Source organism: Erithacus rubecula (genome assembly GCF_903797595.1).
Source record: "Erithacus rubecula genome assembly, chromosome: Z".
Classification (NCBI taxonomy): Eukaryota; Metazoa; Chordata; class Aves; order Passeriformes; family Muscicapidae; genus Erithacus; species Erithacus rubecula.
In genome coordinates, this window is record NC_136661.1 from 17,298,396 (window position 1) to 17,323,369 (window position 24,974).

Here is a 24,974-nt window from a genome sequence, read left to right on the forward strand (position 1 = left end):
TTCTTTTCTGTTTTATTTAATGAGTTCTTTTAACTAAATCTTTGTGCTGTCTGGATAGCTATTCTGCCTCCAAACCATGAAAAACCAGATTTTTCTGGGACTTGTTCACAAGCATACTGCCTGGCTGGCCATCAAACCTTACAAACTCAGAATCGGAACCTTTATTTTCCTAAAAAGATGGATATAAACATAACCCAAACTGCAGAACAAAGGCTAACACCTGGTTCTTTACTGATGAGAAACAGATCACCCACAATAAATGACATCACAAAGACAAACTTAGACAAGACAAGAAATAAATCAGGTTAGGATATTTTAACTGTGTATGGTCTATGGCAAATAACAATTGCATCCTCTATAAATAGAGTTTATCCTGAGAAATAAAAATGCTTTCTTGCAAGAAAGGAAAGGGCAAATTCATACTTAGCAATGGGCAAGGCTAACACATTGGCTGTGCACTTCTCCCTGCCAGCATGTGGTCAAAAAGTTATTTTTGTTTCATTTCACACTTACTGATATAGCACTACAGATGTTTTTATCAATTCATCTCTATTTTTCAGGAGACTGAAACAAAGCAGCTCTCGGTGCACCAAGGAGCACACCAAAACAAGTAGAAATGTTTTTCGTAGGTGTTCACATTGGAAAACATTAGGAAATTTTAAAAAAACTTAAAAAACTAGGACTGCCTCCGTCCTGCAATATAAGAGAGAATGCAGAAATTTAAGCAGAAGACTAAAATAAGAGTTTTCATATATTTAAATACCTTGGAAAATAAATTAAAAGATAAATTGCCTTAATGTTTGTGCAGCACGTATTACAATCAATGGTGTTGTAAAGATATTTTAAAAATCTGCAGACAGGTGTGCAATATGGTACAAGGAAACTGTGGATATAATCAAAATGTACTGAAAGCTGGGTGATATTAGATGTCCTAATTGTAAGACAGTAAATGACTGCCTTCAAAAGTATTTTACATTGATGTTGCAAAGACTACCTGTCCTGTGATCTCAGAAAACCTGTGAAACCTATCAGCATAGAAGGATGCAAGTGGGGCGTTGGTAAATGCGACTCAGCGAGGGAAGCATTGCTGTGGCCTCCCACAAAAGCTTATTTTCAGACTGGTGGCAAACAGTATCAAGGCCTGCAATTTGAAAACTCCCTCACTTGAGGAAACTGGCACTGCTGTGTGTTGGCACCTGCAAGCCTGAGCTGCAGCTCTCAGCTCTCAGCTCTCAGCTCTCAGCTCTCTGCAGTCAAGCCAGCCGCAGAGCACTGTGTCCTTCGTCACGCAAAGCGCTGTGCCCCAGGAAATAAAACCTCCTCAAAGCTTTGGGGATCCTCCAGCTCTACCCACACCAAGCACTTGGGTCAGGGCTGGGCTGCACCTGGCTGGCAGCAAGGAAGATTAAAAGTGCATCTCCTTGCAAAGCCATACCTACAGAAATGTTATTTTTTTAAATAATGGCTCAAACGTGAAAGTGGACCAGCAAATCTACGCACTTTTATTTTTTTGCTTCACTTGTGATAATGTCACTGCAGAATTACACAGCCTTTCCCTAGGAAAAAGAGATTTAGCCACTGACATGCCAAGTGGAAGAAAATACGACAGCATTGTACAATTGCTGTCTGTGAGCTCAGAGGCCACAGTGCTCTGGTCTGCGGAAGGCCAAGGAAGCTGAGGCAGGAGTTCTTGTTGCATTCAGCTCTGCCTGGCTAAATATCAACATATTTCAAATAAAGCTGTATATAGATTTAAAAATCAACTTCAGAAATTTTTCAGTAGTGCTTAAATCAAGCCTTTTATTTTTCTGGGCTACAAAAGAACTTTTGTATGATTTTGCCTCCAGCATTTTTTCTTTAATCTTTAACCTTTGAAGAGCAAAAGACTGACTTTCTGGAAAGAGATTGAATAATTAATAAACCACTTCTTATTAAAAGTAGATAAATACCCCAGAAGACCAAGAAATATATATTTGAAAGTAATTCCAGACGCAGTAGCCAAATGCTTTTCAAAACCAATTAAATGCTTTGTACAACCCATTAAATAAAGCTCTCTTTGCTGGTTTTGTACTAAGTACTTTGTGCCGGAAAATAGCTTAATAATGCAGTATCAAGTCTGAAAATATACTGAATCAATGCTTTGTAATGTGATACTAAATGAATAAAACTATGCAGCAGGCAAAACTTGGAAATAGAGTGGCAGAGATCAAGAATATGTCTCCCATTCAATTAGCAGTAATCAGAATAAAACTATTTTGTTCAGAATTTGGAAAGTGGTTCTCTCATCATCATGATCCTTAGCATTTGCAGTTTCTCACCAAATAAAGAAAAAAGCCTTAGAAATAGGCACATACAAAGACTTTATGAAGTCTGCTTCTTGACTTGCGCAGATGTACAAAGTCTTAACAAATTTAGCTGCTTGGTGAAAATGAAACAATTCCTACAACATGTGTTATCTTGTCTCCAACAATTTCCAGTCCATCTTTTGGATGTAGTTCTTCCGTCAACATTTAACTCTACACAAATTCTTGCAATCTATGTATTCCCTTGATGTCCACCCTCCTTTGCTGTCAAAGACCATTCCTCATGAACACCCAACTGGAAATTTCATTTCCCACCATTCAGCTTTACATGTAAACCCCTTATTTCAGACAGAAACCATAGCTAAAATGAACATGTATGTTGTTTTCTGAAATAAAACCCATTAGTAAGAGTCAAATAAGACATTTGCTTTGGTTTTCTACAACCACTTATTCAGTTATGATGAATCCCAGCTTTGCTGGCTGATGTTTTAGAAGCTTTCCATCATGCAGTTTTCTTGAAACTAGCATGGTAGGTGAAGTACACCTTGTGCTCCAGGAAACACAAGATACCAAGAGCCACTTCTTTCATAATTATTTTTCATTTGACTTCATACTGTTAGTTAGGCAGTTTTTCCACACAAGCATACTTTATGTATGCTTGCTGCTCTTCACCTAAAGAAGCCCCACCTAAGTGGATCTAATATGAAATTTACTGTTTCTTTTAAACAAATATGATGGTAATTGAGTATCAAGAGTATTATTTTTCTTATCATGTGAAATAATTAATGAATATTTCTAAGTATTTATTTCATGTTTCCTACAAAATTAAATTCTGTGACACTTTAATGGGAGGAAGCAAACCTAATCTTGGTTTTTTCATTCTTAAGCAAATAGCTGCCATACCTATTCTATCTTATCAAATCACATATATCATGTCATTTTGAACAACAGCTCCTCTAACCTTTGCCTACAATTCAATCCAAAAATGTAGCTGGCTTGTGCAATAGGCAGCACAAATGATTGAGAAGGTCAACCCATCACTGGTTAAAAAATTATATGACCATCCTTACATAGTGCCACTTTATTATGGTTAGCAATTGGTTATTGTGAATGTGCCTTTGAATCAGAGATACATTTTGCAGAGTTACAATGCAGAGTTTACTCAGACTTGAAGCTCATGAAAAAGCACATGCAAGGCTCTAGAATTATGTCAGAAATTTCAAGGCAGAGATGTTAAGTATATTATATGTTCAACAGTAAGAGCCATTTGTGATTCCATTTATTTTGAGAAGATGGAGACTGGCAACTTTTGTCATTTTGCAACATGCTACATCTTTCACAGTTTTAGTATGCTAATATAGGGTCTAAGGAAAAGGAAAGTCCTGAATACTCATGACATTGGTGAATCCTTTGGTTTGAGGAAATACTATTTGTCAGTGTTCAAATGTGAATTGCAAATGGCATTGTCTACATATTTTTAAGTTTCTTTTGAATCCATGCTTTGTACTTGTTTTTTTTTTTTCCCCTTAGCAACTTCCAAGCTTTCTTTGAAAAAAAAAAAACCTGTAAAAACAAAACAAAACAAAAAAGCTAAACACTGTAGGCAAATTAATGCACTTCTGAAGGTAGGTACATTGCCACTGTGCTATTATTTACATTTAAAAAAAATCTAAATAGACTTTAAGAGAATGTGGACCATTGCACCAGAAGAGGCCCCTGAACAAGTCACCCTATTTGGTAAGCCTATGCTTCACCAGTCCACTTCATCAAATTTAGAACCAACTATCTATAAAATGCCTTAGGACAGAAATTCCTTTCAAACTTGTGGGAAATTTGATAATCTGAGAACTGATGCAAAAAACAATGCCTAACTGAAAACTCATGCTACTATCTCCCTGCCAGAACTGCAAGTATGCTCCTTTCTCCCCCTGAGAAGGGACCTCTCAAGAGCACTCCTCGAAGAACTGAAAGACTCCTTGCAGCAGCACATTCTCAGCAAGTGATTAACAACATGCTAAACTCTGACATCTTGGATAAGGGATACAGAGGATTGATTGTGCACATACAATCCTTTGGACATAAGCATTGACCAAGTCTAGAACCAGGAGAGGATCTAGCTGCACTTAGATGGATTTCTGAGAGGAGTTTAGAAAGCAAGGGAATCTTTTCTGAACCTGATGACACAACTCAAGGGTTTCCTGACAGCTATCTCCCTCTGCCCTCTATGCTGTTAACAGTCAAGAGTACTTTGCCATCTTGTTAAACTGTTTACCACTGAATTTTGCCAACTCACTGTTTTATATCAATAACACATATTGGTGTTTCACTCATGTGACTTAAGTACATAATTCCATTTGTTTCATGGATGAAGGAATTTTTTCTTTTTGCCTACCTGACTTGGTTCCTTTACACTTTCATTTTCCTCCCTCCATTGTTTTCAGAGATTGTCAGGTAATTTTTCTCAAAGTTTTAAGGTACTACAAGCTTTTCCATTTCTTTGCTTCACAATGACTACTAACTCCTGTCTTTCATCACCTTGGACTGAGCATAATCATTGGCTTGCTCTCAACCAAATCACTCAAGGCTTCAGGAACAGAAGAAATCCTCCAAAAGGAAGTGCAAACATCCTGATATGACCCACTCCCATCTAGCTAGCTAAAGCATCAAATATAAGCCAGCTTTTACACATACAACAAAAATATAGATTGTCTCTATAAAAGGCATCAATATAAATTCAGCTGTGATCCAATTTCTTTTGTGTGAAATGGTAGGGAAAGGATGGAAGCTTATAAATATCTAGATTTTCCTTTGGTCTTACACAATTTTTCTATGCAGTGATTTGGAGGGGGAGAAAACCCAAAAGCAAGAAGAAAGCTTGACCAAACAAAAATGACAGAGACAAGCAGGGCAAAGACAATAATATTGTTCAAGATTTACTTTTAAAAAACTTTTTATCCTATTGGTAAGTAAAAACTACTACAGGGAGAATACAGTTGATAAGAGATTGCTATGGGCAATAATGGAAAATAAGTCACGTATTTTTTGAAATGCTGGAACTTCTCCATGAATGGTCCCCAGATGCTGGCGTTCTCACAAAGGGTCAGATGGAAATGCCTTTTCATCCCCAGCTGCACAGAGCTGAAATGCCTGCAGGGAAAGCCAGCCTGTCCTGCAAGAGCACAAGGGAGTAGCACTGCCTGTTTGCACAGACCAGGTCTGACCTGCCCACAGCAAAACCCTGAATCTGTTTCAAGCATGTGCCAGCATGGGTGATCACAGTAGTGACTTTCTACTAAGACATACAGAGCCCTCCTGGTTTGAAATCAGTGACTTTTCACTGATAAAGAGAAGATAATTCTCAGCCAGTTTGTTGCCTTAGTTGTCTCTACTTTTGAATTAATAGTGATGAGAAATCTTTTATTCTACTGGACAATCTAAAGAACATGGCTCTGTGATAACATGAAGTTTACACTTATAACTGAGAAATCCAAGCAGAACAAGAATGTGGAACTGCAAATTACCACAGTGGTAATTAAATTCAATTTTCCATGGACTTACCCATAAAAATAGTTGCTTAATCTAGTAAAGGCCATAAAACCCACACACATATCACAAAAGACAGTGCACCATAAGAAAGAAAAATTTACTCATTTCATCAGAGAAGACCAGAAGAACAGCTGGTATTACACTAGTCAATTCATAAGACTGCTGCAAAAGGTATTTAGCAGCTTAGCTCATTTTATGGTCTAAGATAATCACAAGGACTTTGACAATTTTGATGTGTCATACGATAGTAGCTCATCTTCAGTCTACCTGTGAGGTGAGCATAATTTACAGGCAACAGATAAAACTGAACTTTCTGTAAATGGATTCCTATATCAGTAAGCCAGGAATTGGCATACAGAGTTCATTGGTGACCATGAGAAAAAAGGACAAAATCAATATGCCAACTTCCCATTGGTATCACTCATGAAATAAGAACAGAAGATGCACCTCTAGGAAGAAACTTATTCCCTGAAATAATTACGAGGGATATGTTTGGAATAGAATATGGTCAAGATTGGTGCCTAGTTCATTGTCATTTCACAGTGCAGTTGAAAAACAAAGCAATTTTAAAAACTGCAGTAAAATTTGACAGGCTTTTAATATTCTTCTTTTATGTGGGTATAGTTTTATGGTGAGGATACTTTTTAAAAAAGTGAAAAGCTAATAAATTCCCCAAAAGCCAATTCATCATGAATTATCAATACTGACTGGCAATGTACTGAACACTTTAGCATAATATGCATCACCAACAATATCAACTAATTTTCAAAGACTCTGGCACTCAAGTATTAGTAAGACCATGAACATCTCTTTTGTTATATCATTGCTGTAGAGATTTTTCTGGCAAACCAGTTGAAAGCACTGCAAAATTAATCTTAGGTCTTTTTATTGCAAATCTTCGTTTTTATTGGTCAATAAACAATTCAGGGAAATTTGGAACCAGCCATGAAGAGATTATAAAAGGAAGGTTTGTTTCCCCCCAAAAAATTAGAGCTGGATTTTAGAGGTAGAAAAACATCCTGTTTTTTAGATGCAGTTTAAGATAGAGTTTTCTACATGAATTACTGGCACTAATAACTTTCATTTCCCACCCACACCACTGAAGTACACCCATGATTTTAAAGATATCTGTCTGGACCAGGCCTAGTATTCTCGTGATACCAGGAGTTCCATAAAGAACCTGTTACTCTTTCTTTCAAACATCTGCATCACCCTCACAGAACTACCACAGAAGATTTTAGTGAGGAAATTGTCCAAGCTGAATTGAAGTTTGCAAAATTAAGGTCAGTTTTGGGGTAATTTAAGAGTGACTCAGGCTTTTAAAATGAGCAGGACCTGGGAGTCTTAAAAAAGAGACCTTCTGAAAAGGTACAAATGAACCTCATGCCACCAATTTAGGTCCCACAACGCTCCTGTTACATATATATGTTATCTTACCACAGATTTAACAGCAGTCTAATGCAAGTAGCACCTCAACTATAGTTTCAGCAGCAGACTGGCAGATTACTTCCATCTTTTCCTTCCTGCCCAGCTATGAGGCAGTACAGCAGTGCTGATGCTCAGCTCTTTTTATTCTTCTTTGATGTACAGCTCTTTGGATACCACAGTTGCCTTTGTAAGAAACAGATTTTTACAAGCTGTGCTGATAGATACAGAGTACCAGCTCACAGCTGCTCACTTCAGAATTGCTGGAGAAAACATGCTTTCTAAAGGAAACCCATTTAATGATCAATTACTTCAGTCTAATGCCTGTTTACAAATAAAACACTCAAAAATTATTTTTAATAACCTTTACAGCTCCTGGAGGACATCTGTCTGGCAGAGACGGAAAGTACTCATTAAACCCTTATCAGGCACCTAATCTGAGCATTTTTGCATCATTAGCTCAGACAGCTAACCCCTGTCTGACAGAAGGTCAGTGTTGTGGTGCAATCTGGTGTGATTGTTGAGATGTAGTGTGAACATATGTGTTAAGAACTGAACAGATATAAACAGGGCAACAAAATGCTCTGATGAAAAAAACCAGCAACTGCTCTGCTTCTGTTCCAAGCATGGGCACAGGACTGCTGAATTGATTCCTATCTTCTGCTGGCAACTACATCACATTTCTCAGGGTAAACAAATTTCATATAAAAGTGACCTTTTGCTCTGATTTTTTCTGACTGGAAGGCTGTTCCAATTTCTCATATTTTCAGTAGTAGGAACTTTCTGCTCTCTAACATACATTTACTTCTTGCCAGTCCTTATGTCAAAATAAAAGTGCTTAAAGTAAGGAACAAAGCAGTTTCAAAAATGTTTTAGAAATAAGCAAAAAAGCTTAAATTCAAATTAATACTGCCTAAACCCCTAAGCATTTTTTCAGTGATGATTTCCACGCACTTGCAAACAAAAAAAAAAAAAACCCACATCACTTTTTGTATTACCTATTTAGACAAGAAAGACAAGTCTTCAAAATGAGGAAAAGCTGGACTCATAGTTGTCAATATAAATTTTCAAGATTAACTTGTCTTTTTCTGAACACTTCTCTTTATTCATAACAAAGTACTTTGTCTCATAAGAACAATACACAGGATCATGCAAATTGACACTTGGATAAAACAAATGCAGACAGCTTGAAACAGTTTAGGCAGTCGTAATTTACCAAGATCACAATGCTTGACTGGGTACTAACAGAGTTTCAACAACTGATTTCTAGGGCTTTCTAGAGAAAAGGCTTAAAAACCTGTCATTTGACTGATTTGATTTACTAGTCTGTCTCAGTTGAAATGACCTCAAGAACCATTAAAAACCACCGACAAACTTTGTTACATATGGTTTCATGTCTCTTTCTTTTTTTCTGCTTACCAGGTACCCTCTCAAAAAGCCTGTCAGGTTTATTTCAATCGGCTTCTTGTGGTTTGAGTTTTTTCAATGTCTGACCAGAAATTTTCCTTTGCTTATCACACAGACTGCCAACACAACACAGTGAGGTGTTTGCTTCACAAAGCAGTATTTTTGAAAAAAGAAGGTGGCTTTCAGACAGGTATGAAAGGAAAACAAAGACAGTCTTTCACAAATCTCAAATACAGCAATAGCAGGGTGGCTGGAAATTACTCCATAGTGAGAGGATTAGCAAGGTTTTAGTATCTCTAGACTCCATTTCAGGCTCAAAGTTCCTCTCCTCCAGACACACACAGAGCTTAATCACATCAGCTGGCACTCTACCCTCAATTGAGCATGAGTTGTTAGAACAGTACAGATATTTCAAACATTCACCGCGTCTCCCTTTGGGAAGAACTCACATACCCAAAACAGCATCTCATGTTTTCCATTAAACCATAGCTTTTCATCTTTCCTCACAGCTCTGGAACTTGGAAAAGCTCCCTCAGGAGGCAGCTGCTCTTTCTCTGCCTCTCACCACCGCTGTCCCAGTAGCTCCTACACACAGCCTTGCAGGGAGGGCAGCCAGTGCCCCAGGAGACTTGACTGTCCTGGCAGAATACCAATGTTCACCCAGCACTGTTTCTGCAAAATCCATTTCAGCTTCTCTTCGTCAACCTATCTCAGAACAGCAATTTCCACTCAGAAGAGGAATAAATTATATGGGATACACTAGTTCTCTTTACCAAATGGAAGTGGTTTTATGGTACCTGTTTGGGCAAGATAAACAAATGCAATTAATTAATTTCTCTCACACCCAAACAAAACTTCTTATCTAAAACACTTGAACACTGCAGGTCAAAGAAAAGGTAATTTTCTCCAGCAAAACCTGCTGCAGCTTTTAGAGCTTCAGAAACCATTAAAGGAAATGTCCATGAGCATTTAATAACTGTCAGATTTCCTGAATTTATCACTTGCTACCAAGTTCCTCCTAAAGTAAACAAATCGAGTCTTGAAGACAATTATCAACAGTGCATCCTGAGCCAATCCTGCAACTACCAAAGCAACTACAAGCCAAAAGTCAACTTAGCTTTTTCTCTTACTAAATACACACACACACCCCCACACCCACACCCACACACCCACCCCCCTTTGCATAACAACACTTAGAGCAAAAAGCATGCTAAAAGTACTACAAGGGAAAAAAATCTACTCATCTTCAAAAGCAGATTTAATGGTTGCCGTCAGGTCAAAATCTTTTTGAAACATGGAATACCATTCAGAGCCTTTTTTCTGAAAAGACTACAGATGAAGCATGTTTGGTAAGAACAGTCCTAACTTTAAATTATTTTCCTTTCATGTTCAGACCAAAAATATGAAAACTGCCTTCCTCACCCCATGAGATATGCCTGAGCCACTTGAGATTTAGGTATCTCTGACAAGGTATAAAAATATTTATTTACTCAATGTGGGAGCTGTACTTACCAATGACACTGACAGAAAAGGGAACACCTTGAGCCCAGAATTTACTGTTAAAGAGAAAATGGCCTTAAGGTTTGTATGTTCTGTTCCATTTGACTTCTTAAACCCCTACACTCTTTCTTTGCTATTCCAGGCTTGGCTTTGGTTAGATATTCCATTTTGGACCAGAGAAAACACTTCCCATCATGTCTGGTATGCACATTCCTAAAAAGGAGGACTGGTTTCAACTAATTAACATTCTCTACTGGAACAGTTACTTTGCCACAGGATTAATGATCAGCTCTAATTTGACTTCTAAGTAATTATTAGAGCAGCATGACAGTGATTACATTAGCTGTGAATGTAGCATTTCCCAAAAAGAGGGCAATAAATTAAAGACTGATATAGCAAAAAAACTGACAAGACCTGGCAGGGCTTGAAAGTTGCTGCTTCATGTTGCATTTCCCAGAAGACACTAACTTGGATGGAAGGGCTGCTCTGATACCACTCCCCTCTGCTTCTTACACAGCCCTCAAGTGGGACAAAAGGAAGAATTATTTTCAGACAGAAAAAACAATTATCATTTCAGGAACCTTTTCCTCACACTTTATTTTAGCTAAGACACCTTAGGAGTCTATTTTTCCACAAAAAAGCTATAGACCATCTCCAAAATAGTCAAGTTCACAAGTTGACAGGGGATATGCAGTTTGGTTGTTAGACTAAAGACATCTTTCCTGGAGATTCTGTGTCATGCAAGCAGTTACCCTCAAATCCAAGTCAATGCCCTATTTGAGTCAAGCATAAAATATGTGGCAGGACTAAACATTACACTTATTCAGCAAGTCTTTGGGCAAATGTCACACAAGAAGCTTCACAGCCTGTGTTTACTCTTTCCACTGCTGAAAAAGCCCAGGCTCAACCCCTGTTGGAGCCTGAATTAAGAATCGTAATTACCACAAGACCCAAATGGTTAAGACATTTTTTTAACCCTAAATTTGCAGAATAATGAAACACCAAAATATTCTTTCCAACACAAAATCTGAATGAAACAGTCCCTAAAAGCAAGTTGTGGCCATTATAGGAGAAAGACAGATACTGGAAAATTATCTACTGCAATGCCCTGTCACCACTCTCTCACTATTGTCCGCTAAATCAAATCAGAACTGAGAAATCTTCAGATTAAAGCAACTGGTGAAAGGAAAAAAAATCAAGTCTGAAGTTCTACCTATCTAAGAAGTACATAAATAAATACTTATCTGAAGTCATTCCTTAATTGTTTTGTTATTATGTCTCCTGTAGGGATTCTGATTTTAGGTTATAAGCAAGGATTTCTAATTGCAGACCTTCTAATTGCTGCTTCATATTTTAAAAATTGTTTTCTTAGATCTTTTGTAGAATCATTAGACAACACACTGTAGAAATATGGCTTCAAGTAACACATTCTGACAATATGGTGGTTTATCCTGCAAAACTCAGTGTCTCTTCCTTTATGAATCAAGGTTTTCTTTAAAAACAGAGCTATGAAAATCTCAGAGAAAAGTGAATAGACTGGGTGATTGGAAAGACACATGCATATGAATACATTATTCTAAATATATAATGCAGCTTCCAGAAAGAAATTTGAGAGGCTCAAGTGATATATCATTCCAATGAGAAGTGAGTTATAATATACCTTCACTCAACAAGGCAAACCAAGGTCAGCAGCTCAGAAGTTTCAAGAAATTTTCAAAGGGTAAATTCATTTTAAAATTCAGGGCTATTTAACCTGTGAGAGAACAGCAGCAGATGAAAATTTTGACATTTACACAGCTTTAAAAGCATCATGTCTACTCCCAACACAAACTAAACTGAAAAGTTATGGGCTTTTGTTACATTGGCAGTCAAAAAATCATTTATTACTAACATTTTATTTACACGGAGTAAAGATGGGAGGGAGATGAGAAATTTCCTAGTCAAATATTGTTAAATGCTTTATAATTTTACTGAAGGATTTATCTTTTATTTTACCTTGTAATTAGTAGGATTATCTTGGTCTCTAGCTTGTGGTGGCCTTGCATTTTGCCCCAAGCTTTAGCTAATTAACAACCACAAAAGATGTACATAAGTGGACTTAAATGCCAAAGGTGACAAAACTGACAAACTGGGGCCTGTTCCAGAATACAAATTTGCAAGAGAGGCAAATGAATAAACATATTTGAATCACTGTATAGCACAGCAGGGTTCACGATCAATCTAATTTCATGCTTTTTAAAGCTTTCTTCCTACCAAATGTAACAAAGTTTAGCAAGTCCTGCAATGTGTCTTCATCCATTTTGAACACTGAAAAACTGGAAGTTAAACCACACTATTAATTCACAGAATTATGTCAGAACATAATCCTAAACCAAATGGAGACACTTCAAAACACATTTTTTAGTTCATATATGTAAAGTTCCAAACAACAGACACAAAAAATATTTTCCCATGGCTCTAGCACTCACTCCTTTGATCTGCTGATAGCATGCTTCTTCTGTGCAAGTGTTATCTATACACACAAACTAAGGTCTGCATTGAGCAAGCATCTTTGTCAATACGGACATTTCAACTAATCAAAATTCCTTGAAATGTGGAAGATACCAGCAACCCTGGAACTCAGCCAGGTCAAGCATCTGCAACTACTGAACACAGTCCACTTTCAATACCAAGCCCTTAAGCTGTTTCCTGAAACAGGATACACTTGTATACATAGTGATTGTATATTTATTTTACAACAAAAATGCTTCCCCACCTCCCCCTCCCCCCACAAAAAAAAAATCCTATCCTTCCATACTTTGGGCAACTGCATGTGTATTTCTTTCAAAGACATAACAACACAAGAGCAATAACTAAAAAAAAAAATACACAAAATATAAAGTCATTGCAGAATTTTAATTCTAAGTGTAAATAACTCAAGGAATCAAAAGAATGACTAGTGTCACATTTTCTTAGCAGATGAAACAAAAAAAAAAAAAAAAGCAACAAAATGGCCACTTCTTTTACTTGATGATGACTACAGGCAAAAAACACAAAAACATCATTGCAATCATGTAGTACACAGCAAAAACTCTTCATAACTTCTGGTTTACAACGGAATAACCGTAACCAATCTGGTCTGATAAAACAGCAATCTATCCCAGAACCAAAGAACCAGTTTGATTTGTCTCTCAGAGTTTGTTGAGAAAAACTAAGAATTTCTGATGTACTATAAATTAGAATATGTCATTTGTGTACAGCTGCAAGAAACTGGCATTACTTAAAGAGAGTATACTACTATACCATCCGATGTTATAAAGCTTGGAGAAATTAAAGACTTATTTAGATAAGAGTTTTTTACAGGCCCTAATTTGCTGTATATAATTAATATTTCCTGGTCAATTACTTCTGCTTTCTATGTCTGCATTAAACTAGACATAACAGGAATCAAGGTGCTTTCTAGCTAAAGAAGTGTATAATAAATATAGGCAAATTACAAAAAAAATAAATTAATTTAAGCAGACTTAACTGCTAAACAAAGCCTACCTGAGCTTTCTATGACTCGGGGCACCCCACACCATTTTTAAGGCAAAAATGTAAAGCTCAAGTAACATAATTTAGAAGTGCAAGCTGACTGTAAACAAGTGTCTCAATGGGCTTGCTGTCTTCAACAAAACAATAATTTAAGTGTTATAGCTCTAACATAAGTTCTGTTCAAGAATTTCTTAGATTGTGTGGATGATGTAGAAAAGAGGAGATGGCTTTAATTCAAAAGTACTTCTGTATCAAGAAGTTTAGACTGATAGACAATAGACAGTATTAAATTCAGAGGACTGGCACCCATGAACATAGAGCATTACCCTTAAAAATCATTTTCCTAAAACTATTGTAGCCAAGCTAGGAGTTTCAATGGATTAATTTTTTTATGTTCCATTCTTACAACACTTTCCATATTACAGAACTCCTATGTGGTACCTATTCTCACTTTCCATCATGTTTAAAGAAGTATTGCCTATTTACACGCACAAGCCACACCATCAAACCTCGGTCTCAAACAATTCAACCACAGGTTATGCCTGAATCTGAAAGCAGTTATTGCTTTCTCAATCTAAGATATACTGCCCAGTGAAGAAACAAAACTCTTTTTGGGTCTCAGTACTTTGAGGTGATCAAATAAGTGAAAAAGTAATTTTCACTTTTACAGTTGCCACTATCTTAAGCTGAAGTTTGATTTATAATTTTGTCATTTTTTTCCTGTATCACAATTTATGTTTGTTTTTAAAGAGATAAGCAAATAGAATATCAAATTATGAATTTACCTTAACTATTTGCTATCAAAAGATTCATTGTGGAAACTAGAGTCCTGATTTTTTAAGTTTTTTCCTGTATTTTCTCAAAACTGGGTGCTAAATAATGCCAATTTAGCAGAATACAGTTAATGACAGTTTTTTAGTCTTCAGAACAATCTCCCAAGGTAACAGCATTCAAAGATTACTAAATGGTTGTTCTGAGATTCATCATTTGTCCTGCATCTACTATCATGTTAGTAAAGAAACATTAACTTAAAGGATCTGGTTGCTGAAAGACTGCTTCAAGTGTTTCACAGAAATATTTAAATGGTTGGACTCACATCACCATTCAAAGCCCTAAGAGATGATATTGACCCCATTCTTTGACACACCTTACAAAGAACTGGAAGTTCTTATGGCAACCAAGCAGTTTTGATAGGTCTTCCAAGAAGTTTACACTTGTTCTGCAATAGTCTTTTCAAGTACTTGAACAGAAATAGTCTAATGTGGATTTCTCCCTGTTAGTTTATTATTTTTTTCTTAGACATTTCACTAAGCTAGCAGTCTGCCTTAACATGCAGACTAAGCAGCACTGGGGACACAAATTAGTTTCTTGTACTGCTGGTGATCCAGAACCGCAAAAACAGTCAGCACAGCACAGCATACCAGTAATTATTACCATAGACCAGGTATCAAGTAGTGTGCTGAGTAAAATGATATAAATGTATATATATGTTTACTATCCAAACTTCTTAGTTACACATCATGGTACATCCGAACACAGTATTCAGGTTGGGAGTAACTTTAATGTCATTTCAACATGACATGGAAAACAAACATGGAATGAAGTCATGTATCAATCCTCTTCAGAGCTAGAATCATCCTCCTGGTCAGAGAGCTCAGCTACAGGAAAGCGCAGGATAGCTGCCACCCCTGTCAGCTGGCCCAGCTGCTCCCCAGACACGTGGAGGCTGGAGAAAATGCGCACTGTGCCCATGTTCTCCCGTACACTATCTACCAACTTAACGTATCGGGCGCGCGTGGCCACATCCTGGTGCCGGAAAAGCTCATCACTGATCAGCAGGGTATCAATGGCCATGGCTTCATTGGCCTTCTCCACATGTTTCAGGCCATAAAAAGCCCGGTCAGGCTCGTGCTGTAGCATTTTATAGAAGTCATCTAAGGCCTTCACCTCCCCAGCTGCCTTAGTGTCAGAAAGGCGGCTAGTTACAGCTGGGTCACAGAGCGCTTCCTTCAGTGCGTACTTATGTCCTGATGAAGCGTGGACCTAGAATGAAAACAAAGTCAAAACTTTGGTGTTTTTGAAGAAAAATGACTATTTTCTTGATTAATCAATCACAAACATCCTCCATGATATATAGTATTAATCTTCGTAATTATTCGGTGAACTTATCTCCTTCTTGAAATACAAATGACTCTTAATCTCTCCTGCAAGCCAATGCCTGCACCAAATCCCCTCAATTGCCTTACAAGCAGCACAAGAAAACTATCTGTCTTATTCAAAGGCAGGGGTAAATATGCAAGCTCAACAGGCCCCGAGACAAAGCTACCTTAAACTACAAAGAAACTAAGATATAAATCTAAGTCTCTTTTTCAGAGCATTCAAGAAAAAAAAGGTCCCTCAATACTGCAGGCACATAGTGTAAAAGCATCAACTCTGTGCAATTATTATGGCTGCAAAGCTGCAAAGTACCTTAAAACTTCTCTCTGTTATCACTTTGCTACACATGGAAAAGGAAGGTTCTTGGTGCCGGAACCATTAGCACTGAGACTCACTTCACTACCCCTGTCCCCAGATCACCCCAGGCCTACTCCAACCTAAAAATTATATCCTCATGAAAACCTATTTTAGGCTCTAAATATGCTTATCAGTACAAGGCTAATCCCCCCGCCACTCAACAAATGATATGACTAAGAAATAAAGAAAAAAGCACAGCCTTTAATTATGTACTACAAAACTAACAACAAAATTGTAGTTAATTTTGTAATACAAAATTAATTAACTTATACCACATCCAGTTACTTGAAAAAAACATCTTTAGAAAGCTGTTATTAAACATGCAGTTATAGTTTGGGAGTTATAGTCTGGGATGTATGAGAGTAATTTCCTCATGATGCTCAGTCAGAAATCTATTTTCTTTAATGACTTATTTCCCATGTAACTACCTTTTACTATCACACACAACTCTCAAACCTCTTTCTACCCACTCTGGAGACTGCTTATATCCTTACCTGTAGGAACTTGGACCTGTTCTCCAGCAGAAGTTTGTTGTCAGTCTTGACTGCCTGCTGGAACATGTAGTCACAAAACTGCTCCCGCACGAAGCCTGGGCTAGCCACCAGCACACACTTCACCACCTCAAAGTTGATATGCCTCTGGATGGCTTGCACCACCTGCTCGTAGAACCTCTCCAGCGCCCGGTCGTGCTGACTACAGTTCCCTTTCCTCTTGCGGGGGATGTTCACCTCCACTTTGGCTCGAGTGAGCGTCATGCTCGGGGTGACCAGGCAGACGTGGGCCAGCCCCTCCTGCATGACCACAGCCGCCACATCGGCGCTCCAGGCCGGGTCGCAGGCCTGCTCGATGCGCTCCAGCACCACGCTGTCCCACTGCTTCTTCGCCAGGGTGAACTGCCGGTTGGGCTCCAGCTCGATGGTGTGGTAGGCGCCCATCTTCACATACTCGTTCTCTTGGATGTTCGTACCTTTGACTCGCAGCTGGCAGGCCTGCGAGTCGAAGTCGATGGTCTCCACGCACAGGGTGAGGGTGGTGCGGATGCGATTGCTGCCCACGCTGCCCGTGGACGACTCGGTCTGAACCTTGCGGATGGTGGAGGCGCGCAGGCTGTCACCCACCTGCAGCAGGTTGTAAGTGTGCCACATGTCCTCAGGTTCCTCGGGGATCAGCGTCACCTGCCCCGCATTATCCTTCTCCAGATCCTTCCTCACCAGCTTCATCCTGGCGGTTCCTCGCGCCGCTCCCCGCCCTCCTCCGTGCCGCGGCGGCAGCGGGCAGCAGGTCTGCCCTGGAGGGAAGGCTGAGGGCTGGAGCCGGCGGGACCGCACACTCCAGGACAGACACACGGACGGACGGACACGCGCGGCCTTCCCGGAGCGCCCGCCGCCGGCCCCAACGCGCACGCGCAGTATCCACGGCCGCCCCACGGCGCACGCGCACAGACCCCGCTCCCTGCAGGGGCGCGCCGTGCCCCGCCCTGCGCGGTCACCGCGGGCAGGGCGCATGCGCGGGGCGCGGCGCGCGGGGCACCTGAGGCTCCGTCCCGCGGAAGGGAAATGCCGGGGCGGTGTGAGGGCGGGGGGCTGGGCGCAGCCGCGCTGCTGCCGGGGGCTGCGCGCACTGGAGGGCGGCTGCTGCCTCACCGGGAGGGGGAGAGGGGGTCGCCCCCGCCTTCATTCCTTCCCTCCAGCGCTTCACAGCGGCGGTCCAACCTCCTGAAGTCTTCTAGCACACGTTTCAAAACACGAGGGGAAAAAGCCTGACCAAAACCAAATGGCCAAAGCCAAGTAGCTGTGGAAAGTTACAGGCACAGATGGCGAAAGAGGCACAGTGCCGAGGATCGCGAGTGCCAGGGCCCAGGGGAGCGCGGTGCCACCCAGCCCCGCAGCCGCCGCCCCCGGGAATGAAAAACAGGCAACAGCAGAACCTGAACTCTTACTTAGACGCTCTTAAACTGTATTCCGGCTTAAAAGGTTTTGGTTAAATTTGCAAGTTACACTTTCAGCCAGTACTGAACCTTGACTGGCTTCCTTCCAGTTCTGAGATGCTTGAGGCAGATAAGCACGTTTCAAGCGAAGCTGGATGTTCACGTACGGAAATAAGATGCCTTGCTAAAGCACGTGATACTCAATGATATTGCAAAGAAAATGGACCTGAACCATCAATACACAGCTGAATTTGCAGCCTAGACAAATTTAACAAGCCAGAAATAATGAAAAACTGTATCACTATACAAGAAGGGAGGAATGTTGAAGAAGGTTATGAGAGACCTCACAGCAACCTTCCAGTATCGGACAGGAAAGAGGAGAGTTCCTTCATCAGGAACTGAAGTGACAGGACAATAAGTAAAGGGTACAAACTGAAAGAGGGGAAATTTAAGTTTAATAATATGATGAAATTTTTCTTTGAGAGTGGTTAGACATTCGAATGGTGTGTAACCCCTGGCTGCCCAGGGAGGCTGTGGTTGCCCCAGCCCTGGTACTGTCTGGACAAGGCCTTCAGAAAGCTGGTCTAGTGGGAATTGTCCCTGCCATGGGCAGGGTGGGCTGGGACTAGATGAACTTTAATGTCCTTTCCAACCCCTTAAAAGTCTATAATTCTATGATTCTTCTAAGTTCTGTAGCTTATTTTTGAAACAGTGTAGGACACTAAAAACTCCATTTAGGAATGAATGTTGCAAATTTAGGACAAGGAAAAGAGTGAAAATAAAAGAAAAAAAGCTTGTTTGAGAAATTATTAAATAAAAATACATTGAGAAAGTAGGCACACTAATATGCCATGCTAAGTGTGTCAGGGCAATTACAACAGATACATTAAGTTTGGAATGACTACACAACTTGGTAACAGAAAAGCATGGGGGCATCATCTTACAGATGAGAGGGTGGCTACAAGGAAGTTTCTGTTTTCTATTAGCTTTTTTTTTTTTTTTTTTTTTTTTAATAAAAAGAATAACCAACAGTGGATTGTGGAATTTGCTGACTTGGAAAGGCTTTGGAGTCAATAACTTAATGAGGTATAAGGGTACTGTGAGCAAAAATAATCCCATATCTCCCATTATGGTGTACCTATAAATTTCCCTTAAGTATCTAGCTCCAGTCAGTTGTGACAGGACAGTAGTGAACTCAGATCTGGCCCAGTAATGTGCATTCCTTTTTCCTTAAGCTTGATACTGGTGTAAAAACAACTTTATCAGATATTACATAATAGGATTTATTTATCAGACCTCAGACTCTCTTCCTGTGAGTACACATGCTTAACTCTGTTAGCCTGAATAGTTTCACAGGACCACCCAAGGGAATATAACATAAGCACATGTGTAGGTGTTTATTTAACTTGAACTTGTTTGTACTAATAATTTTGCATTAATGTTTTAATGCAACAACAGAGGCAGAGAACTTATGCATTCAGCTTTTCAAGAAAGAGGGTGCTCTCAACTTTACTTTGGAGTTGCTTTCATTTATCTATATACATGCTGAATGGTGAATTTATGACAAATATTTCTTCTTTACGTTCTTTGCAATTATAAAATTGCAAGGGTTGACCTCATGCAATTCTTTCAAGAAAAATAGTTGTGGTGCATATCTAACTTCCACATTAAAATGTATTTTGCTTTTTATTCTTTTACTCCTGTGCATTTACAAACTTTTCTGTGCTTATTCATTCCAGTCAAATTTTTACAATCCTTATATCCCTGGAGGTGCAACATATTTTAGATAAAGGCTGCAAGCTGGCATTCAGTATACCATCTAGTAGAAAATAAACATTCAATTCAGGAAAATAGGTGATTTGCTGCATTAAAAAAACCCCACATAATAACACAAGTGCATGCACACACCACACATACTCACAGCCCACCCCACATGCCCCAAAAGCAAAAAAATCACAACAAACAAACAAAACAAAACCACAACTAAGGAAGAAAGACCAACTTTGAAAAGAAGTTACCACTCAAAATCTTAAATTGACTGCTGTAGAAAGAGACATTTTGTTATGGGCCTTTTCTCAAACAGCAGGTTGTAAGATTTTCACAGTTACGAACACTGATCCACAAATATTTAGTGGCAAATGTAAACTTCAAGGATGTATCCACTATCAGCAGAATCATTGTCAACTTATAAAGGAAAATATTTACTATACATGATGCTTGCCTACTCTGGTAAAAAGTAAATATACGGTGCCATTATTTGTTTGACTCTGTCAAAGTATGAGCAGTAGAAGAAAAACACCTCAAAAAATTAAGAACCATAGAAGTTTCCAAGTTCATTCCAATTTTGCTAGTGACAGGGAGAGAGATGAATTTGACCATGGTAGTGCTAAAACAAGTGTTTTCATACAGTTTTAACATAAAAGCTCAAAATTGCCTGTTCCTGTCTTGGTAAAAGATTGAGACTATGTGTACAACCTAAGAGTTCTTGCAATAAATCACTTTTCAAGTACGATTTTATGGGTATTAATAATTTCAACAATTTGGCATCCATTTTTGGACCTTTTTAAGTACAGTGCAAGATAAAATGAAAATGGTGATCACATATATTCTTTGGGATTTTGGAGCCATGCTGGTTAGCTAAGGTTAATATTCTGAAAATGTCTAAGACATGCTTTCCTATATATTACATCACTGGCCAACTTCTTAATGAAGATGGGTTATGTACAGATTTTAGACAAGGAAAGGTCATTTTCATGGGAAATCCCATCTCCTCCATATTATAGCCACTTCAGCTAGAATTCATGCAAACATGCTTACATTCTGGATAAGAAAAACTAATAGAAAAGCATATCTAAGTTAGGGGGGAGTCTGCTAAGAAATGTTGGACATGATAGTTGCTAGAGCAAAGGAGGATAAAAGAGATGAAGAGGGAAACTTGGGAAAACATATCTTTTCATGCTTTGCCTTTGTTCTGTGACTGTCCTGCCTCTACATACTCTGAACAAAGACAGTTATGTCTTTATCTGTTCATCTCTTCTATTATAAAGATGAGTACAAGAAGGCCATCACCAATAAGGAGAGAAGTCCAGGAGGGAATAAGCTTTGCGTAACACTGTTAAATGAATAAGTTTTTAAAGGTAATGGAACCCTTTAGACTGAATTCTTCACTCCTCATCTGTTGAAATGCAGGGCTGGAGAAAACTTCAGCAAATACCTAGTCAAACCATTTATATAGAGGCCACCTGAAGTAAACACAGCCATCATTTATAGCTGTTCATCCAACTTCAACAAAAGTCCTGGTGAAAGAGATTATACAGAGGTGGGATTTTTTTGGGTAGCCTAGAAATTCTTTACCTGAAGTGTAAGAAAATTCTGAATATTTCCCAAGATTTTTGCATAGTCAGTTAACATTGATTTTCTTTTGTCCTTTATTTGATTTGGTGAACCAAGAATTCATCAATATCTTGATATGGAACCCAACATATGCCATGTGGAAAGTCATGACTGAATGCTGTCACAAAACAAAGAAACACTGACATCTGGAATAATATCCTCAGAAATAATACTTGGATAAAAAGATATATTTGAAATGTTCAACATTTTGCCCTTAGTGCTTTTCCTACTAGATAAACAAGCCTAATTCAGTCTTTTGTCATAGATAATTTTTCTCAGCCCTTATCAGGCTTCTCTATTCTATGTGCACTTCTGTCTGTTTGCATGCCAGACCTTCTGTGGTCAGTATTCTCAGAGGTCTCATCAAACCAAGCAGAAATAAAAAAGAACAAAAATATATACAGATACACAAATGTGCATACATAACATCTCTATGTATCTCCTTTATTCTTGGTTCTTTTTGTCTGCTAGGGCCTGCCGGATTATTTGATTTTTATTTCTTTACAGGAAGAGCAGCATGTAATTTATTTTAAAATTAATTTTAATGTCACTATATTTCTCATTGTGAAGAAAACCCCTTGTCCATATTTTTATGATATTTTGACTTATTTATGTAGGACTACTCTTATTTATCAGAGACTATTTGAATCCTTTATCTGGTATCTGTAATGTCTCCTCTTATGTCTATTCTCCTTCCCACTGGTCTTTTAAGAAAGAAACCCCCATGACACCACCACCACCAAAAAAGTAATCACTTGGCAAATCTGGATGAGCCTTGCTCTTGACATGTTTTCCTACCTGACAGTAAAGCTTTTTTTCATTACTGGTGAATTATCTATCAGCATTACCAGTAGCAGCTCTGGAGCGAAGTCGTGGCACAATAAATTGTTACTGTTTTACAGTGTCCTTCTTTGAAGGAACCCAAACAAAAACACTTTGGAGTATGTCACTGTAATTATAATGAAGACAGTTAAGAACAACAACTAAGTATGGCGTGCCAAAATGCTATATTCAGATTTTCACATTTTCCTGTATCTGTTCTGTCTTGCCCAATAAGCACAGAGGGAAGAGGGGAAAACTCTAGTTTTGCCTTTTCCCCACTTGCTGCTGCCTGCATTTGGACAATTCTTATGAAATTGATTTCTTCCCCTGTTTCAGAGGGGAACTGCTTCAGGTTCACTGTGCTACATGCCTGCGCAAGAGCTGCTGGGGAGTTCAATGTCCAAGTTTCCAAGCACATGAATCCCAGCATTGGCTTAGCTTCTTTCCCACTTCTTGGATTCTCCTGATTTCAGATCCAAAATGTTACTACAGACTGACTAGCTAGGGAGATTGTTACTTGAAAGATTACTGCATTCTTTTTTCTAGGAAAATGAGTAAGTCACTAACAATCAATGAACCCCTAAAAGGAAATATTACATATTCCATCTCTGGATGAACTAATTTTTCTGAAGTGAGTGAGTGCTTCCTCACTTCCCTTTTACCAGTCTGAAGTCTGAAAGCCAAACAGAGGAAAGCAAAAAATTTACCCTAATTAAAAAAACAACCGCTCAAAGCAACCAAAAACCAAACCAACAAGAACAAATAAACTTGTTTCTTTCAAGACAGATTCAATTGTAGTATTCCTTCTCAGTCATTCATCCTCATCTGGCAACTACCACTTGCCCCCAGATTTTAAAATTGGTTTAGGGATTAAAGTTCCCAGAGAGAAGCAAGGTCCCTCAGAGCCTGCGGCTGGGGAGCAGCTTTAGGGGCACTCCCGAGGCAAGCATCGGGGCAGGAGGGCGCAGTCCCGTGGATGCCAGACCCTGCCGGCTTCACCCGCTTCCCGCCGGGAGCAGGGCTGCTTTAGGGACCCGAATCTTCAAAGCGAGGCAGAAACAGCGCTTTCCTCACCTGTCAGCATCCAGTAGGAGGCAGCCATGGCTGGTGTGCAGCGAGCCGGGGCCCGGGAGCCCGGGCGGAGGGCAGGGGCGGCGGTGCGGTCCGGCCGCCGGCGCGCTCGGCGGAGCTGCGCTGCCCGTGGAGCTCAGCGCTCTGCACCGCCCGTCCGCCTCGCAGCCGAGTTAGGCATTTCCTGTTTGTTATCCACTCTTTACGTTGCTTCTTCGCATTAAGAAGAATTTAGCTTCCTCCCACCGCACACAGTTTCCCCCCCACTCACCCCGCTAAAGGTCTCTGAGTTTTGGAAACCTCCCCGTTGAAGTAGCCCAGCGTTAGGATGTACAAATAAAGCCAAATCTCCCCCACTAGACACTCTCGGAGAGCACAGCAGACCTTAAAGGGACATCTCCCCGTTCATAATTAATAAGTGTCTCCCGCCGGCCAGCCCCCGTCCCAGTAGGGCAGGAGTGAGCCGGGTGTGCTACGCAGGCACCTCTCTCGCCTTATCAACAGCAGAAACACGTCGGTGAGGTAGGGGGGTGTGTTTGACTGCTCAAGTTTAATTTCTCTGACATCACCCCTTAAAAACGCACTCTTACGGCCGGTCATTTGCCCGCAAGAGGAAGCCAGCCACCCCCTCCCCATTCTCAGCGGCTCGGGAGACACAGTAACTCTTCAGACAGTGGGCGATTTTCTCGAGTCTTTGTGTCCTCCTATGCTTTGCTGCGTAGAGGAAATACCAGACAGCTGCCTTTGCCCTCGTCTGTCGAACGTTTGCATGGCATGCCTTCGCGGTCTCCCTGCCCCCAAAACGACTGCACAAGTAAATAACCGAATAAATAGCAAAGGTAATAATCAGCCAGATTCAGGCTCGTGAGCAGGGATTTTCAGGGTTTGTTGCAAACTCAGGAAAGGAGCAGTTTTGCAGGACTTTTTGAGCTTACCAGACTGATGCTGAAGTGGAGTGGCACACCTTCAGCAGTGTATGAGTTCCCACACTGGATCTGGTGAAAAATCTGTTTTTTGTTTATAAAACAAGGGAATCCATAGTTCCTCAGGCAGGAAAAAGGAAAGCCAAAATATAAGGATTTGGAAATTTTGGTGCTTCTAGAAAAATCCTCTGTAATTTCGTTGACTTGGAGCAAAGGATTTGGTAAGTGGAAGTTAGTGGAATTTTGGCAAGTTCTTTTGAGGCTAATAAACTGCAGCTTTTAATCAGCACTATAATAGGTTATTACACCCTCCAGCTTCTGTCATAATTTCATGAAAACGCTTAGGGTGCTCCTTGTAGATCTGTGGAAATCTTAGAAAACGTCACAATTTAAAAGCTGGTTTTAAGAGCAAAGATCCTCAGTTGTACTGCTCAAAGCTGATGAAATCAAGCACATGAGTAACTTCTGCTGAATGAGAATTTTAGCTTGGTTGGTGCCAGTTTAAAAGATGAGACACATTTTTTCCAGTCAAAGGTTTTATGCATAAAGTTAAAGGAAATGGAAATGGCATCCAAACTAAAAGAAGACTGAGATTATGGAAAAACTGTAATTTCATTTTTGCCAGTCAGT

The 24,974-nt window shown here is 39.6% G+C and overlaps 2 protein-coding genes across 2 annotated transcripts in view; both read right to left on the reverse strand.

Moving 5' to 3' along the window:
- Positions 1–23,904, reverse strand: part of ITGA1 (integrin subunit alpha 1) — a 68,977-nt gene extending 45,073 nt beyond the window's left edge. Inside the window, 3 exon segments of the mRNA XM_079330398.1 lie at positions 23,425–23,505; positions 23,508–23,577; positions 23,579–23,904. Coding sequence (XP_079186524.1) covers positions 23,425–23,505; positions 23,508–23,577; positions 23,579–23,602 — 175 coding nt within the window. The 5' untranslated portion in view covers positions 23,603–23,904.
- On the reverse strand, positions 12,396–18,004 carry PELO (pelota mRNA surveillance and ribosome rescue factor). Its single transcript, XM_079330225.1, has 2 exons — positions 16,703–18,004; positions 12,396–15,737 (listed from the first exon to the last, which is right to left on the reverse strand). The coding sequence occupies exons 1-2, from the start codon at positions 17,711–17,713 to the stop codon at positions 15,306–15,308; spliced, it is 1,443 nt and encodes a 480-aa protein (XP_079186351.1). The 5' UTR covers positions 17,714–18,004; the 3' UTR covers positions 12,396–15,305.
- Positions 23,905–24,974: the final 1,070 nt, after the last annotated feature.

Excerpts from the sequence above, each read along its gene's own strand:
- PELO (XM_079330225.1), bottom strand. The coding sequence starts at position 17,713 with ATGCGCCCTGCCCGCGGTGACCGCGCAGGGCGGGGCACGGCGCGCCCC. Across the intron at positions 15,738-16,702 it reads ACAGGTCCAAGTTCCTACAG|GTCCACGCTTCATCAGGACA; the intron begins GTAAGGATATAA and ends TTTTCATTCTAG.